Below are 16,080 nucleotides of genomic sequence, written 5' to 3' on the forward strand. Positions count from 1 at the left end.
CTTCTAGATAACACCAGATCTCGATGTTTCATGCAACTTCAAGTCATTAGGCAGTAACAGACAGTTACTGACAGTCATTAGACAGTTCCGGAATTCCTTAGGTCTCCTTTACTTGATTTTTGAAATTCTGAAATCGACTTTTGTCAAAGAGAACTTTTTTCGAGGTAACACTAGATTTTGGCGTTTTATACATTTTTAAGTCATTTGGCATCGAAATTCAAATTTAAAGTTTTCCGATTTCTTTTGGCCTTCCATTTGGTGGAAAAACCCGAAACTTTAAGCGTTTTGAGGCACCCCTAAATCAAGTCCGATTGAGCTGAAATTTTGCACTGGTCAGTTTGGACCAATCTACAAAATGTATACGGAAGTGGAAATTTGAAAAGGTCTTAGTCGAATATTTTTAATAGTTAAATTTTACCAAGAATTCATTATTTATTAATGAGCGTCGTTGTATTCGAGATATTCTTAGAAATGAAAAACTTTATAATTGCTTGGACAGTTGTCCATCAAGATATTTCTACCGCATATTATCCGTAATATTTAAAATTACCTCTTTTAAAAATATACTAAAATAAAATGAAACATTATTGAATCGTAAGTAATCAACTAACGTTATAATCAACTATCAACTTAATTGGAATAGTTTTACCCAATATCTTTTTTGCATATTCTGCGTATAATTACATCACATCCGTATTGCATTTCAAGTTCAATGATTTAAGGTGGATGTGAGTAGTCGATCAAGCTAAGATAAGCTTCAAAATAACCCATTTGGATGCCATCCTACACAGCAAAAAATTTCTAAAAGTATACGGAACCTAAAACACGAGGGATCTATTTTTTTACAAGTGTAATAAAAAAAAATATTTTCCTCTCCTTTTGATGTAATTTAAGTCTTTTTTTTCAAAAAGCGGATAGAAATAATCTGTTTTGCTATAATTTAACATCAACCGCTCAATGAAATTTATATCACAAACAGTGTAAAATTATATCTATTGGATTTAAAATTGAATTAAACAGTTTTTTTTGAGACATTTGCCAGTCAAGACAGTATTCGGAAACCGTCAGTGACGCTGACCGGTAGGAATATCAACAGAATGTGCTCGTGGCGGTGCTCGTGATGGTGGGTGTACTTTTTTCAATAACTATTGATGTTTTTGTTTTGAAAATAAATATTTAATAATGGAAAAAATAGTATTTTTAGTGTTGTATTTCATAACAACCACGGCCCTATGCACCGGAGAATCGGCGCGGGAACATTAAGTAAGTAAATAATTCATAAATACTTCAAATATCCAGAAAAAAATAAAATTTTACATTGCTGTGTATTTTACACGACAATAAGTTGTTCTCTTTTCATGCATTGTTTTTGGTCTAAATTTACACGCCTTAAGGGGGGGGGGGGGGTAGGGTCTAACACTTTCAAAAAATCGATTTTTTTATTTTTTTTATTTTCTTATTGTAAAACATTTCAAGAATGTTGTGTCAAATTTTCAAGTCAATTGAAGCAAAACTGTAGAAATTATAGGCCTTTATCTCCTCCTATCTAATACTGCAAGAAAGCAAGAGCAGAAACTTCAAACGCGTTTTTCTCGAAAGCACATTTTTCAAGTCCGTGGACATCGTCATTTGAAAACTACTTATCCGATTCTTTTCAAATTTGGAACATATTTTCTACATATAAAATACCAGACCCCAACGTTTTTCTTTTTTGATTTTTTTACTTTGGGGAGATTTTACAGGTGAAAAATGGCGGATTTTTTCGTGAAAAATCGTAGTTTTTACTTCAAACAGCCACAAAAATTTCATAAAAAAAATTTTAAGATAAATAAAAACGTTGGGGTCCAGAAAAACATCTATTAAAAATATTTTGCTCTGATTTTTTGACTTCGGGTGATTCTGTGCTGAGATACAGTGTCCACCGCAAATCCTGTTTTCTAAAAGGCATCCTCGGAAATGCTCCGTCACCGGCTCATTTTTCAATATTTTTCTACGAAAAAATACTAAATGTTCTTTTAACAATGCTGTGTATAATGCAAAAAATTTGAATACATTTGTTTGAACGATAGCTCTAGAAAAAAATCGTGAAAATTGTGTTTTTTTTATACCCGACGACGACGATGGCCAAAGCTCGAAAGATTATTGAACGATATTTTGCCTTTGCCTAGTTTGTTTAGGAAATGGGTAAAATGTTTTACCCTTCGAGGTGGGTAGGGAAAAGATTCGGGGGGAAAAAGGCTGGGAAATTGTTTGTCCTTGCCCATTCCCATCGCCTGTTTAATGACCCGGTCTGTCCCCTGAGTTTTATGGTTTTTTTTGGGAGGAGGAAGATCCCTGTCCTGTCTAAAGTAGTTGAATAAATCATTCGTAAATCTGTAGTTAAGTACTGTAAGTACAAAATGGATGCCTGGAAGACAAACCGATTGAAGCTTACTCACTGCGGAACTTCGGAGTTGAAATATCGATTCATGTCAGGTTTCCCTATTGATTTTCTTTCAGGATCAGGTTCCGATAAAATTGAAAGAGGTTGTTTTATACAAGTTTTGTTGCTTCTTTTTATTAGTTGAAATAAGTTATAGAATTGCTTTCAATTCCCACGATTTGTTCGGTTCTCTACTACAGTAAAGTTTGCAAGTGCATCGAATGTGTAAATAATTACCTAGTGAATGTTCTGTGGTTATTATTCCGTAACTTTCCTAACCTTACACATTTTTGTAGACTGTGATAAACTACTTGGTGACTCTTGTTATTCAATTTATGTTTTGTAGAGTCATACATTTTTAATCCTAAGCACAGGTTTTTTTTTATTTGTTTCGACAACAGTTTTTCTTCACTTAATCTGTTACAAGAGAGAGAGAGATGGAAGAGATTACAGCTGAAAGACTAAGCACAGTAAAACTTTGGGATGAAACGATAAAACTATTTCAGATTATTTGGAAACGTTCGGAAAGGCGAAGACTTGAATTTTGATAATTTAAACAAAGTATCGTTTATGTTTGTAATTTTTCAACCGGCAAACGTTTGAATACATGCAACTGGTTTTATCTTGTTGATTTTGTTAAAAATGTTCTGTAAAATGTATGTTACTTTAGTTCGGGAAATCACAACCTATTTTGTGTGTTTTGCTTTTTTTTAACTTTTTCTTCTAATAAACCATCATTAAAAGCTTGTCTTTTTAATAATATGATACCTCGGCACTGCAAATGATCTAATAAAGTTTTCAATCCATCATGTTATTCAAAGCTTTTACGGAAGTAATCTCAGTCAAATAATATCCGATCAAAGTAACAAATATTTAAAGCTAGTAAGAATACACTTTATGAATGCAAGAACTGGAATCAATAAACGATTCTAACTCGAATTCAGCTACTTTCAACAAATTGACACTAAAATGGAACCACAATTTTTCCCTCGACTCGACAAAAATAAACACCCTAAAAATTTTGTTTGCACCAGCACTATTGACGAAAAAATACAATAAATACAGTTAAATATTACACACAAAATAAAATTAGTGGAAAATAAAACACGCAACAAGCGGAAACCCGAATTTCCTTGTTCTGTTCTTAGAGATTCTTGATGTGCCGAGAACGTTTGACCAGAATGCAGCAGGATGAAAGACCGCTGGAGAATTTGCCTAATTCGGACATTGGCACCGTTTGGCGGGGAATGTCTAGCTTTTGCGATAGGATCTGGAAATAAAATTGACAGATTTAAGTTTAGAGGGTTAAGAAGTTGTTTCAAAACAAAGTTAACCATTGCCGACTGGGGGATCTCTTCGCTCGTTCGGTGAATCAGCGTTCCATTCACAAAGAGCACATTGGCTGACTGTTCTTCCTGAAGGGTGAGCGTGCTGTAGGTGTAGGTGGCTTCCCGCTCGATTCGCTTCAGGATTTCCTGCGATTCCTTGCTCCGGCTGACGCACAGCACATCGGTGCCGGCCATCGTTACATAGTACTTGAGGTGCCGGTGTTCTGTCACCTGGAGCGTTTGTGGATGAAATTAAACAGCTATCATTATAGTTGAAAAATACTTCAATCTAGAGAAACATTTCAAGTGGCATAACTAAAACCACAAACACACCAAAAACAAAGTTTAATAAAAAAAAATTTAACGACATGCAATCTAAATATGGGAAACAACGTTATTCTAATGCTATTCTACGATCAAACAATAACAAAAAACGTGAAATTCTCCAAAAATCTTTGAAAAGCATCTGAAATTGGAATTTACAAATAAATTGAAGTTAAGCACTGATTCGAGCAGGAATAGTATAGACCTCACAATCTAACACATAACAGACAAACGTGTAGATATACTGATTGCTGGAGTCGGAAAGCGTCATATAGAACTACCTTCTAATGAATTTATCGTCAATTTTAATGCTAGTAGGTACTTTAAATACAAAAAAAATCTCATTTTTCAGTTCTGAATTTAGGTAACAACCCAAGTAACCAAAAGTTCCACAAAACAGGCTCTTAGAAGCTTACTCAGCTTTGTTTAACGAATGAAAAGCATTCTACTCAGCCTTAAATTTAAGTTCTTATCGATGCTTTCAAAGTCCATAGTTGAAGCTGAGTAGAAGGCTATTCAGCTTCCACAAGAGACCTCGAAAAAATGGTAATTAAAAAGAATCATGCTTTTTTGCTTTGGTTTTTATACCTATTTATGTTTGAAGATTTATGCTTTTATGCTTGAAGATTTGAACCTGAACCAACGAGGTGAGAACTGAACACTCTACCTCTGTACCATGGCCAATGCTTAGATTGCTGTTTGTTTAAACATCAATATGAAATGAACTTGTAATTATCGACTTTTCAAAGCAGGCGATATTGAAAAATATAAACATTCGTACCTATTCACAAAAGGATGTATCAACTTTTTTCAAAACAAACTAGGAAGGATTGAAATTGAACGTGAGTGTTTTTATGTTTAAAGTTATTTTTTGTTATTAATTTTTTCTATCTGTTTCTTATTTTAGTTTCAAAAATGGAAAGCGCTTCATTGTTTATCAAGGGTTTCCCCAATCACGACAATGAAAATTTGCGGACCTGTGCGGACAACTATAGAAAATGGATAGAGAAATTTCGAACCCAGCTTATCCTATTGAAGAAAAAATGCTAATAAATGCGAGAAGCTACCGTCGATACAAGCCAGTAATTGCGTTGCTCTAGGTGCTGAAAGAGAAATCGGATTGTAAACGTAAAGATGTGTTTTGTTGTTCCGGATTGATAGATATAAGTTTTGTTAAAATTGAAAAACAATGTGAAATACATATAACATTTATGTCATTTTTTCATTTCGATTAAAACAGTTGATTTGTTTGTGGGTTTAATTCGTTGTTCGAATATTCGATGTTCTGATATTCTATTATTCACTCTTGTGAAAAATCTTTACGCTAACGTTTGCATTGAAGTTCTTAAGAAGTTCCTAATGGACCCAAAAAGTTCGTAACAAGTTCTGCATGGAACCAAAAAGTTCGTAAGAAGTTCTGTATTGAACCGAAAAATTCGTAAGAAGTTCGTAACGAAGCACGATTAGCCAAATTGAATTCTGGATTTTTAAAGTTACTTGGAACGCTCAAAAATGTTCTATGCTACTTGTTTAGACTTTTTATGTTCGTTCAGAAGTCCAAATCAAGCACTTATGTTCATTTCTCTCGAGTACCTTTTATTCAGCCGAATGTGAACTTTTAATGCACAGGATTAAGTATCTATGCGACTTTTGGTTACTTGGGAATATACTGAGGCTTTTCTTGGGGTTTTTGATGCAAAACCACGATTATCAAAAAAAAAATTAAAATGCATAATATTTATGAAACTTCCATACTCTTCCATTACTTAGTCCATCCTGTTTAGAAATGCTTTGCACTCTGATACTTCTCTTTTTATGGCGACCGTGAAAAAACTGCTACAAGTGGTTTCAACTCTTATCCGTTCTAAAGTGTCAGGACGACACTGTTGAAAGTTCGACGGTTTGTAAGTTTTACATTAAAAAAAATCTTCTGGAATAATTTCTTGAAATGTTAAGTTTTTAATTCCTTTTCATAGAAAAGCCCAGACAAATAAAAGGCCCCTAATGAGTTCTAGAGTGGCTAAAAATCGCTAAACCTATCTTTTGTCTCAACCGATCTGTACAAACTTTCAAGTTTTGAAAACCCCATAACGTAACTAGTATGAATTTCATTTCTCTGGTTGTTGTTTTTTACGTTATTCAAAGTCAAAGGAATAAAATCGTTTACGTTGAGGAGCTTCCATGTTTCCAAGCTTTCCAAGTTCAGGATTTTCAAATTATTGAAACTCATAGAACTTTAACGGATAACAAATCTGGGACACATGAGAGTCAAGTAGTTTTAGATGCTCAGATTAAAAGTGACAAAATTGGAAAAAAATTCAAAAATAGAAAAAAACTTTTCCATTTCAGTAGGTTTTTTTTATATATTTTTGTCATAATCAGCCCGGAACAAATTTCAAATCCTTCTTTTGTTACTTTTAATGGAACATCGCGAGGGGAGGATAATAAAAAATAATGCAAAAACTAATAAATTAAAATGAATTGCACGAAAGCGTGTATGCAAAAAAATGAATAATATACCATTGCCCAAAACCTATAGATGAACTTTTTTTGTTTAAATTCAATAAAATCATGAATCCAAAAGGTGATAGAACTAGAGCTGCAAATGGCCAGTGTCAGTCAGTGTCAGTTCGACATTTTCAGTCGAATTTGATACTGTTTTTTATGTCTATGGCTGATATATATTAAGCTCTAGTAGATGCTTTTGCTATTTTCGAGCAGTTTTGTGAGCCAAATGCTTCGAATGGTATGCATATTTTTAATTCGGAGCTGGTTGAAAGTAAATGTTCAACTCTGCTTTTTCATATCCAGTTGAGCAAATGCTTTCAAATTTTGCCATTCTAAAGTTCGAGCTAAGTATAAGCTATCGAAGCTAATGCTATTTTCTTATTCATACCACCTGCTTGGTCATTCAATTCGTATTTAGACGACTTTGATATTGTTTCGATGACGTTGACTACTTGATGTTGGTCAGGATCGAACTAAATTGACTGAACCTTCCAATTAAAATAGATACTTGAATTTATCTACAAAACTTAAAATTTGTTCAACTGACGTTTAACCACACAGAACAGACGTACAAGCACAGAGAACAGACGTACAAGCTCGAACAAAAAATCTTTAAAAAAGTGTGTAAAATTTCAAATGCTGACACCCAAAAAATACGTTGAAACTTGACTTAAAACAGTGCCATCTATTGCGCCGTTTAAAAGTTACAAATCAAATTTTCACAGTTCTCTTTGGTATATTTGGAGACATCTGGTGGTTAAGCCAAAAAGGAAAAATTGGTTAAAATGTTCGTTGGAAATTTTACACAAGTTTCGTGAGATAGCTTGTACGTCTGTTCTCTGTGGTACAAGCATCATCAATAAAATACGTTAAAAGTTGACTGGAAACAGTGCCATCTATTGCGCCGTTCAAAAGTTACAAATCAACTTTTGAAGCGCTCAGTTTTCGAAACGGCGTAAACGTATATGAAATCATGAATAAATTTATCAATATCTCAATAAAACGAAAGGCTTCAATTTATTGCTTGATAAATGCAATTAGAGAATTTTTAACTTGGCAAAATTTTACTTTTTATTTTATTTTAGTACAATTGATGACTGACAACATTTGAATCAAGCTTTCGCATTTCTTGAACGGTTATTGAAGTCAGAGGAAGCCTCGGCTATGTCCAGTCAAATAAGAACATTCTTGACAATCATTTTCATCCAGCAGTACTTATACTAAGAATTTCAAAGCGGATTTCATTTACGTATCTCATTTGAATCCCATTGCTTAAAAGTTAGTTCTTCTTGCAAGTTTGAAGAAAATACCGGATAAATTTTAGGATACATTTTTTATGCAGTGTGACGAATGTGTTACGAAACTCCAACAGAAATTTTCATTAAACATGCCAAGTAGCTCATACGACCTGTTTGAAACTGACCAAAATTTAGTTATTTTTTCTGTTTTGTTTTGACATTTCTCTCTAATGAGTTTGCAGACATCTGGTGGCCCAGCCAAAAAACAAAAATTGTTTCCAAAAGGGCGTTAGAATTCTTACACAAGTTTCGTGGGCTAGCTTGTACGTCTGTTCTCTGTGGTTTAACGTATGAGTCAACGAGTCATTAGTTTTTTGTACTATAAATAAAATCAAATCATGTCTAAAACGTACGGTCTCGAACAAGCCCTATAAAAAGGCCACTAAAAAGTTGAATTCCATAAGTTAACAAAAATAAACAATAAAATTTCCAGAATATAGTTGTTCTTAAAATGAAAAATGTTGAAACGAAATAAAATGAAATCAAGTCACATACAAGGCACTTCGAAGACGGCGATTTGTGCTATTAAAGTTAGGCATTGAGTAGATTCAAAACACTGGTAAAAATTAGATAGCAATACCCTATGGAATCAGTTTTTAAGCCATGAGAAGCATTCAATCAAATACGAAACGTTTGAATTCATGGAAAGATAACAAAATGTGTGTGCCTAATTTCGCTATATTTTGTCAAGGGTTTAGATTTGATAACAGTAGGCCAAATCTTCAATTGTAACACATAAAATTTTTTGGTAACTTAGTTCCAAATTATTATATGCACTCGGTGAAAGTTTGAAATAGGTAATCATTTAAAGCTTTAAATTTCAAAACTTATATGTTTTCTAAAGTGTGTCGATGTTCCTAATTTGGCACTAAATGTTCCTAATTGTTAACATATGTGTTTCTAATTATGGACATATAAAAGAAAAGTGTTTCGGCGTACCCAATAATACATTATTCGATCCCGACTCAGCATATGATGATGTTTCTTATTAGTTTACTGAGGAAATTCTTAAATCTCACCTTTTTATCATAATTTTTTTTTCAATTTAAATTTATTATATATGAATAAGTAGAAAAATCAGCAGAAAAAAATCATTATTTAACATTTAACATTATCTTAAATTTGTTGTACTTTTGATGTTCAACTGAGTTAGAAGCCCATTTTTTTTTTTGTTTCGAGCATCTGAACGTATAATTTTAAAGGTCAAAATAATATAACAATAGTTGTCTAAAGTAAGATTGCCAGATGGCCCGGCTTTATCCGAGTTTGCCCGAATATTTATTATAAATTTTGGAAAAAGTCCGGTCCGAGTTATCCAGATTTCATTGGAATAGCCTGGATATTACCCATGTTGGTTTTTATTCTCATTTTTAAATCAATTAAAAAAAACAAACTGTGTTTTAAAATGTTTTCAATTTATGCCTCAAAAACGAATTTAATTTAAGGGCAAAAGAAAATCGAATTTTTTTAATTCTACCATTGAGTCTAAAACTTTCGTTGAAACAAAATTTTCTCTAAAAAAAATGGTTTTTTTTATTTGTTTTCTCTCATACAGTCACTAATATCAACGATACTGTTGGTCAAACGCGAAAACAGTGTTCAGATGATCGATAGAAATTTTATTCACCTTCAATATGCAAAAGAGGGATTTCAAATTACTGTTATGCCGTCCGAGATATTTCAATCTAAGTACAAGAACTTTTTTAATTTTTCCGAAATTTCATATTTGGAGCATAACTCAAAAACGGTTTTACTGAGATTTTTTTGTATTACATTTTCGTATTTAGCGCCCGATTTTACATTAAAAATGTTGGTCAGTTAATCAAGTTCACGATTTTTTTTTAATTTTGTAAACTAGTCTAATCATTAAAGGTGTTTTAAAAACCTTAAATACGATCTAAAATCTGCTGATAAATTTTGATGAAACAATTTATTTTAACTTTTTTTCTTGATTTTTGATGAAAAATTCCTAGGTTTTGACCATATTTGCCAGGATATTTCCCGGAATTAGATCGACAATTTTGAAATCATGGCCGTATTTCGCCAGGTTATAAGATAAAATAACCCGAATTTGTCGCTCCCGGATACGTGCTAAAAAAATGTTGGCAACCTTAGTCTAAACCATTTTTTTAAATTTCGTATATTCATACAACTCTTTCATGCCTTGAGTTCAAAGCGTATGATCCTAAAAATGCATTGATTAGATATGTTGGTTTTTGCAGCCATTTCGTCAAACGGCTGTAGGCGTATTTAACTCGATAAGCACATAAGGCTATGATCATTTAGTATCCGGGCAGTTTCAAACCTCTGTATTTTGAAAACTATTGATTTGATCGAAAAACTTTCTATGGAGGAAATGAAGGTGTTATTATGATATTTAATCTAAAAATATTAAAAAAATAATTTATTGTTGATGACAAGAAATACTCTTACTTTATGATAAAATATAATTTTTATCTTTGCACACTTTTTTCAGCCATGTATTGATCTTTTATTTTTACCACAGAAGCTAAACCTTTTCAAAATCATGATATTTTACACAAATTCATCTGTAAAAATCAATTGGAATCTGGTTGGTACCTTTTCATGAGTAGGCATCTCGAAGAATATGACCTCTTAAATTCGGGTTATACATAAATTTCTTGGTCCATCAGAACACATCTGTCACATTGCCTAAAATCCGGTTGCACAGATTGCGATCCATGGAACTGCTAATTTTTAGTTAATTCCCGGGTGTCCACTTGACAGGCAACATTTTTTGCCTGTCGGAAACGGATTTACTGCATAGTTAAGAGGTCTGCATTCAGTTGTCCCCAATAACCATAAATTTGTTCCTATAGTTGAGATCAAGGCTGCCGTGATATGACGAAGTGACGTATATCCATTTTTTTCGATTTTGACTTTTTGACGCTATTGTATGCGTTATTCTATGAGCTATCAAATGCTTTAAAAAAATCTAGAAAATATCAAACAGTTTTTGAGAAAATCGATAAAAACGAATCGCTAAAAGTGCGATTTATACGCCGAGGTGACGTATATCCATGCGTTTTTGAAAGTGATACAGAACAATTTCAATAACCCGTATATCCCCCTTTCCTCAGAATAAAGGGTTCTCAAACAAAGAAGTTGTCGAGCCTTTTTAATAAATAAAATTTGAATGCAAACGTCGACATCTACATTAATTAAAAAAATTCGAGGAATTATTTAACATTTGCAGAACAAAACTAATTCTTCATTAATTTTGCGTTGTTTTTGTTACAAAGAAATTTGTTTGTGGTAAGTTTGTTTGTCAAGCAACAATATTGTGCTGTATCTTTGACAATTTTCATTGAAAAATCTTGAAATTTGGCCAAATGAACCTCATTTTCTACCCGGCACCTTTTTTGATCACGATCATTGATTTTAACGAAACTTAGCCTGGTACTAGATCAAACATTTTTACATCTTTGGACCAAGTTTCAAGATTTTCCAATGAAAATTGTCAAAGATACAGCATATTTAATGAAGCAATTCCGAATTTCCTTTTTTTTACGGGAATAGCTGTATCTTTGTTTCCAGTCATTGAAAAAACTTCAAATTTCGTAGAGCGTTAATTAGATTGTTGAACTAAATTGTGTGAAAATTTCATGAACAAATATCAACCGAGAGAGAAATGGCAGCTTGTCAAAGTTGGAAGTGGGTACGCCGCTTCGTGCAAATTCATTCTTTTTTTAACGCAACTGTATGTCAATTTTCATCTAAATCCAATGTAAAACATTATGAGTCATCTACAAATCTAACATTTGTCTTCATTCCTGGTAATAATTAGCACCCACTTATACCGAATTTCAGTTCTCTAGATCTTATCTTAACGCTAAAACTAGGGCTGAGAGGGCAATTGAGGTCAAATAAAAAAAAACTCACAAACGAACAAACGGAAATTGTTTTTAATGTACAAAGAAACACATACCTGAGAAGATTCTCCGACAGCATCACTAAAATTTTCTTCCTCACTCGAATACAATTTAAGAAGATCCAACGCACTGGCCATTTTAACTAAGAACGAAATTTGTTCCAACTGCACGAAAAGACTAAGGATAAACGTCACTCCGTCGGAGAATCGTCTAATCAAAACAAACGTTTATACGCCGAACTGACGCATATCCATTTGAAGTAATTATACGAATTTTACGCAAAATAAAGAGTTGTGTTTCAAAAGGCTGCATTTGTCATCTATCTATGCATAAATTCTACAGATCACATTTTATGAAAAGTCTCAGATTAACGAATAAAGAGGAAAAAGAGAAAATCGCTTTTATTCGCTTAAAACGAAAATGGTTTATACGTCACTTCGGCGTAACACGGCAGAAGGGTTCCACTCCGATGCTTGGTTTGAATTTCGTAAGCATCCTAGAGTGGCTCCTTATACTTCTCAACCATCTGGACCAAAAAAAATTCAGAAAAAATAAACATTTCATGAGTTTTCAAATCAAAAATAATGAATTTGCAAGGCGCAAAGTGCGTAAAAGGAGCAAATTTGTGCAAAATTATTTTTACTATGGCTTTTTGCACCGTAAATATCTCAAACACACGTGAACGTAAAAATGTGAAAAAAAAATAGACAAGATAGTCCTTTTCATAACCAAAACAACGCTGCTAAAGTTTTGCATATCCGAGCTCTAGTAACCTAGCTATCACCGAAATGAAGTGCCCGGATACTAAATGATCATAGCCTTACAAGATCACTTTCTCCAACTGTAGTAAATGCTACCAACGAGTAGATTAGTAAATGAGCTAAGATACACGGGGGCAAGTACAAACTCGGGGCAAGTGCACACGTTTAACTTTTCTCTGTAACAAAAAAAAATCTTCTTCTAGAAAGTGCTGTTTGGACCCAAACAAACAATCTGACGTGGATAAAAAAAACCTTTTTTTTAACCATTCGCCAATAACACTGTACTGATTTGTACTAGATTTGGAGGGTGTGTTTTTGTATCTCAAGTAGATATTCAAAATTCTACATTGCCTTTGTACATGAAGGTATTTTGCTGGAAACAGCAGCCAGCAAGAATGGAGTCCCAGAATATAATTTAGACTGCAGAAAAACAGCATAAATATCAATAAAAGTTGATAAAACAACACTGACGCATCTGTGAATGATGCCTAAATCCATAACAAACTGAAACCTAAATCAGCTATCAATACCAAAATGATAGCATAATTTAGTGTTCAATTTTCCTCGATGGCAAAATTAGGTATCAGAGTATCAATATGCTAAAATGTGATGTCAAAATAACACCGAAATATACCATCGAGGGCAAAATGATTGCAAACTTCTAGAATAGTTTTCTAAAGGGGGTTTTAATTAGAACTTCGAATCATATTATCTCTGCAAAAAATCGTTCGCTTGATGGTGTTGTTTAATTTCATTGAGATACAAAAGCAGTTTTGAAAGTTAAATATAGCCGAACAATCCATGATACTAAAAACTTAAGGCTGTTGCGATGAATACAAATTTTAAAAGCGTTATATTTTGCAGTTCTGTCGTCCAATATTATAACCCGGAGAAAAAGCAGCATCAACAAAAACTTCATTGAGTAAAAACACTTGACAAAAAAACATTAACGGGCAAGCATCACGAAACGTTTCAACCAGCATTCTCAAAATTACGAGACACTGTAACAGGATCCACAACCTGAATTACGCCATTGACGACTAGTTCCAAAGTGATCGGACCTGCAGGAATGGGAACGTCTTCTACCTAGTTTTATTGGAAAAATTTGTTTCGGAGGGAAAACATTTCACACAACGACAAACGAAATTTATCAAGACAAAAATTAAAGGATTCATAATAAGGTGGCATTTTCCAGTGGGTGTAAATGGTAGTTGTTGGAGAATTTGGATGATTGGTGGATGGAAAAACAGGAAAGAATACAAAAATACATTACATATTGCTAGTAAGACAACAGAGACAAAAGAATTGCTATTATGCCAAAAGCTAGTTCTATCTAGCTCTAAGTCTATTGGTTCATTTTACCATTGCTTTTCTAGTAATTTTCACAAACATATTTACAAATTTAAATAGGTAGTCGACAAAAATTTAAATCGAATACTACACATAGCGCTTCAAGGCTAATGATTTAGGAAACGTACCTTGATCGGCACGCAGGGATACTCGGGGAATGCCGCCGCCACAGCCCTAGCGCCGGCTTCATTGGTCCATTTGCTGAGTCCCACGAAGAACTCCCGCCCGGTAAAGAGCACATCACCGCCATCTAGCCGTGCATTTTGGTCGGCAATTTCAGCCAACGGAAGATCCAGTTCCTTGCGCAGCACCGAACGGACCGCTTCCACCTAACGATCCCAATAAATTAATCCCGATTTTATCATATAGGAGCTATTTCGATGATACAAACCTCTTTCAATCGATTAGGATCGCCTGGTCTACAGATCAGAGCAATGCCATTACACACTACCGCGCAGTCTTCTACGTAAGGACACTCCGGAAGGTTCTCATCTGGTGGCAGTTCTAGCACGTCCAATCCAATGTCCCGTAAAAGCCTACAACGGAGAAATTTTTCGTCAGTGATACGTATGAAAGCGATGTACAAGTACATCACAAGCCGAATGCAGTAAGATACAGAATAGAATTGAAACCAATTTAGATGTTAATCTTCTTCGTTCTCATAATTTTGACCCCTGCACGTTCCGATCGTAAAAGTCAGAAAAACTGAAGGCAATTTCAAGGCGTTTTTTTTTTCTCTGCTCACGCGTAAGCTTTCGTAATACACTTACCTCACGTACGCCTCGTGCTGAAGTTTAGCCTCTTCAAGATCGATCTCACCCCGAGTGCGAAGGGACAACGGAATTCTGCGGATGATAGCATTATGAGATTGATTTGCTTGTATCCAATTTGTTTTAATTTTATGATTTTTTTTTGGCAAACTGAACCTAATTTGTGTAGCCCTGGGAATCTTAAATTGGATCAAGGACGAAACATCGATTTTTCGATTATCGAGCCCCCGGGAATACAGAAAAACAGGGCGTAGGCCAACCAATTATGGACATCACCTTTGCCTAATGACATCATCATATTGCTTAGGTGAATCTCGATGGTTCTGCCGAAATGCGTTAACATTTGGGTTTATGTAAATGAGACTCAATCAATGCTCGCCAAACTGAGAAAGTGTTAATTCAGAACGGTTTTTTCATGCCAGCAAAATACCAACCTGCAGGTAATTGCATGTGTGTAGCGGAAAGGTGACGCCATTGTAAACGATAATTTACAGCTAAATTGTTTGAATTTGGAGAAATTCCACCCCGCTTGGTGCACCCTATCTCTATCCGGAACACTTCCAATTGCACTAATCAACTATGGTGCGTGCCATACAACTTTGCAATGCTGCACAGAAAACGTAAATAAAAGTTATAGGTAGGCAGCAGGAAAGCTATCTAACAACTAGCTGCGGAAGATGCTGATGTTTTCATGTGTGACACTGCACTGACTGCACGCAAGAGATTTTTGACAGTTCAACTCCGCCGCACCCATGTTTCCCTCCCATTCAGCATATTAACGCTGGAAGCATAAACACCCCACCTCCTCCCATATGCTTGTGGAAGCGCGAGGAGGAAAGAGTTCATCCAGCATAAACAAAACGGGTGCGCATGAATCGTTCAGCGTTGCTAAATGAGCAAATATTGGTCTTTTTTGTAAGTTTTGTAATTTTTCTTATTTTTTCTCGTTTCTTTTAATTCTTGTCATTGTTATATTTTTTGACATTCTTTTGTAATTTTTGTTAACTTATACCGTATTTGTTTATGCCGAGTGTTGCACTAGTGTTGCACTGGTGCACCACTAGGTGCTGTCAAACTGTTTGTTTATTCGGACGGTGTTGCACTGGTTTTGACCTGTCGGAGTTCTGCTTACGGACGGTGGCCCACCGATAATTTTTCCAGTGTTGCGAGAGAGCGTGTGAGTGAGCGAGGTAGCAATACACTGGCGAGGATTTGTGTTTGTTTTTATCGGGTACGGTGGAACACTCCACGAGTGGAGAAAACAAATACAGTATTAGTCAGTTTTTCAATATTTGTCATTTTTTCATTTTTGTCACTTTTGACATTTTTATCAATTTTGTCATTCTTGTTGTTCTCGTCATTTAAGTCATCTTTGTCATTTCGTCAGTCATCATTTTTGGCATTTTCATCATTTTTGTCATTTTGA

At 34.3% G+C, this 16,080-nt stretch overlaps 1 protein-coding gene across 2 annotated transcripts; it reads right to left on the reverse strand.

The window, feature by feature from the left end:
• Positions 1–2,550: 2,550 nt before the first annotated feature.
• On the reverse strand, positions 2,551–15,361 carry LOC129759893 (N(G),N(G)-dimethylarginine dimethylaminohydrolase 1). 2 transcript variants are annotated; one of them, XM_055757454.1, is made up of 7 exons: positions 15,089–15,361; positions 14,655–14,729; positions 14,276–14,420; positions 14,013–14,213; positions 13,555–13,620; positions 3,757–3,981; positions 2,551–3,692 (listed from the first exon to the last, which is right to left on the reverse strand). In XM_055757454.1, the coding sequence occupies exons 1-7, from the start codon at positions 15,127–15,129 to the stop codon at positions 3,567–3,569; spliced, it is 879 nt and encodes a 292-aa protein (XP_055613429.1). In that variant the 5' UTR covers positions 15,130–15,361; the 3' UTR covers positions 2,551–3,566. The 2 variants fall into 2 exon arrangements, with proteins under 2 accessions (XP_055613429.1, XP_055613430.1); XM_055757455.1 differs by lacking the exon at positions 13,555–13,620.
• Between the last annotated feature and the right edge of the window lie 719 nt (positions 15,362–16,080).

Source organism: Uranotaenia lowii, unplaced genomic scaffold, assembly GCF_029784155.1.
Source record: "Uranotaenia lowii strain MFRU-FL unplaced genomic scaffold, ASM2978415v1 HiC_scaffold_306, whole genome shotgun sequence".
In the NCBI taxonomy this organism is placed as follows: Eukaryota; Metazoa; Arthropoda; class Insecta; order Diptera; family Culicidae; genus Uranotaenia; species Uranotaenia lowii.

Bases quoted from the DNA above. Each gene is read 5' to 3' on its own strand.
- LOC129759893 (XM_055757454.1), bottom strand. From the start codon at position 15,129: ATGGCGTCACCTTTCCGCTACACACATGCAATTACCTGCAG. The intron at 14,730-15,088 runs GTTGGTATTTTG...TATCATCCGCAG, and splicing joins ACACATGCAATTACCTGCAG to AATTCCGTTGTCCCTTCGCA. The intron at 14,214-14,275 runs GTTTGTATCATC...TGGGATCGTTAG, and splicing joins ATCCTAATCGATTGAAAGAG to GTGGAAGCGGTCCGTTCGGT.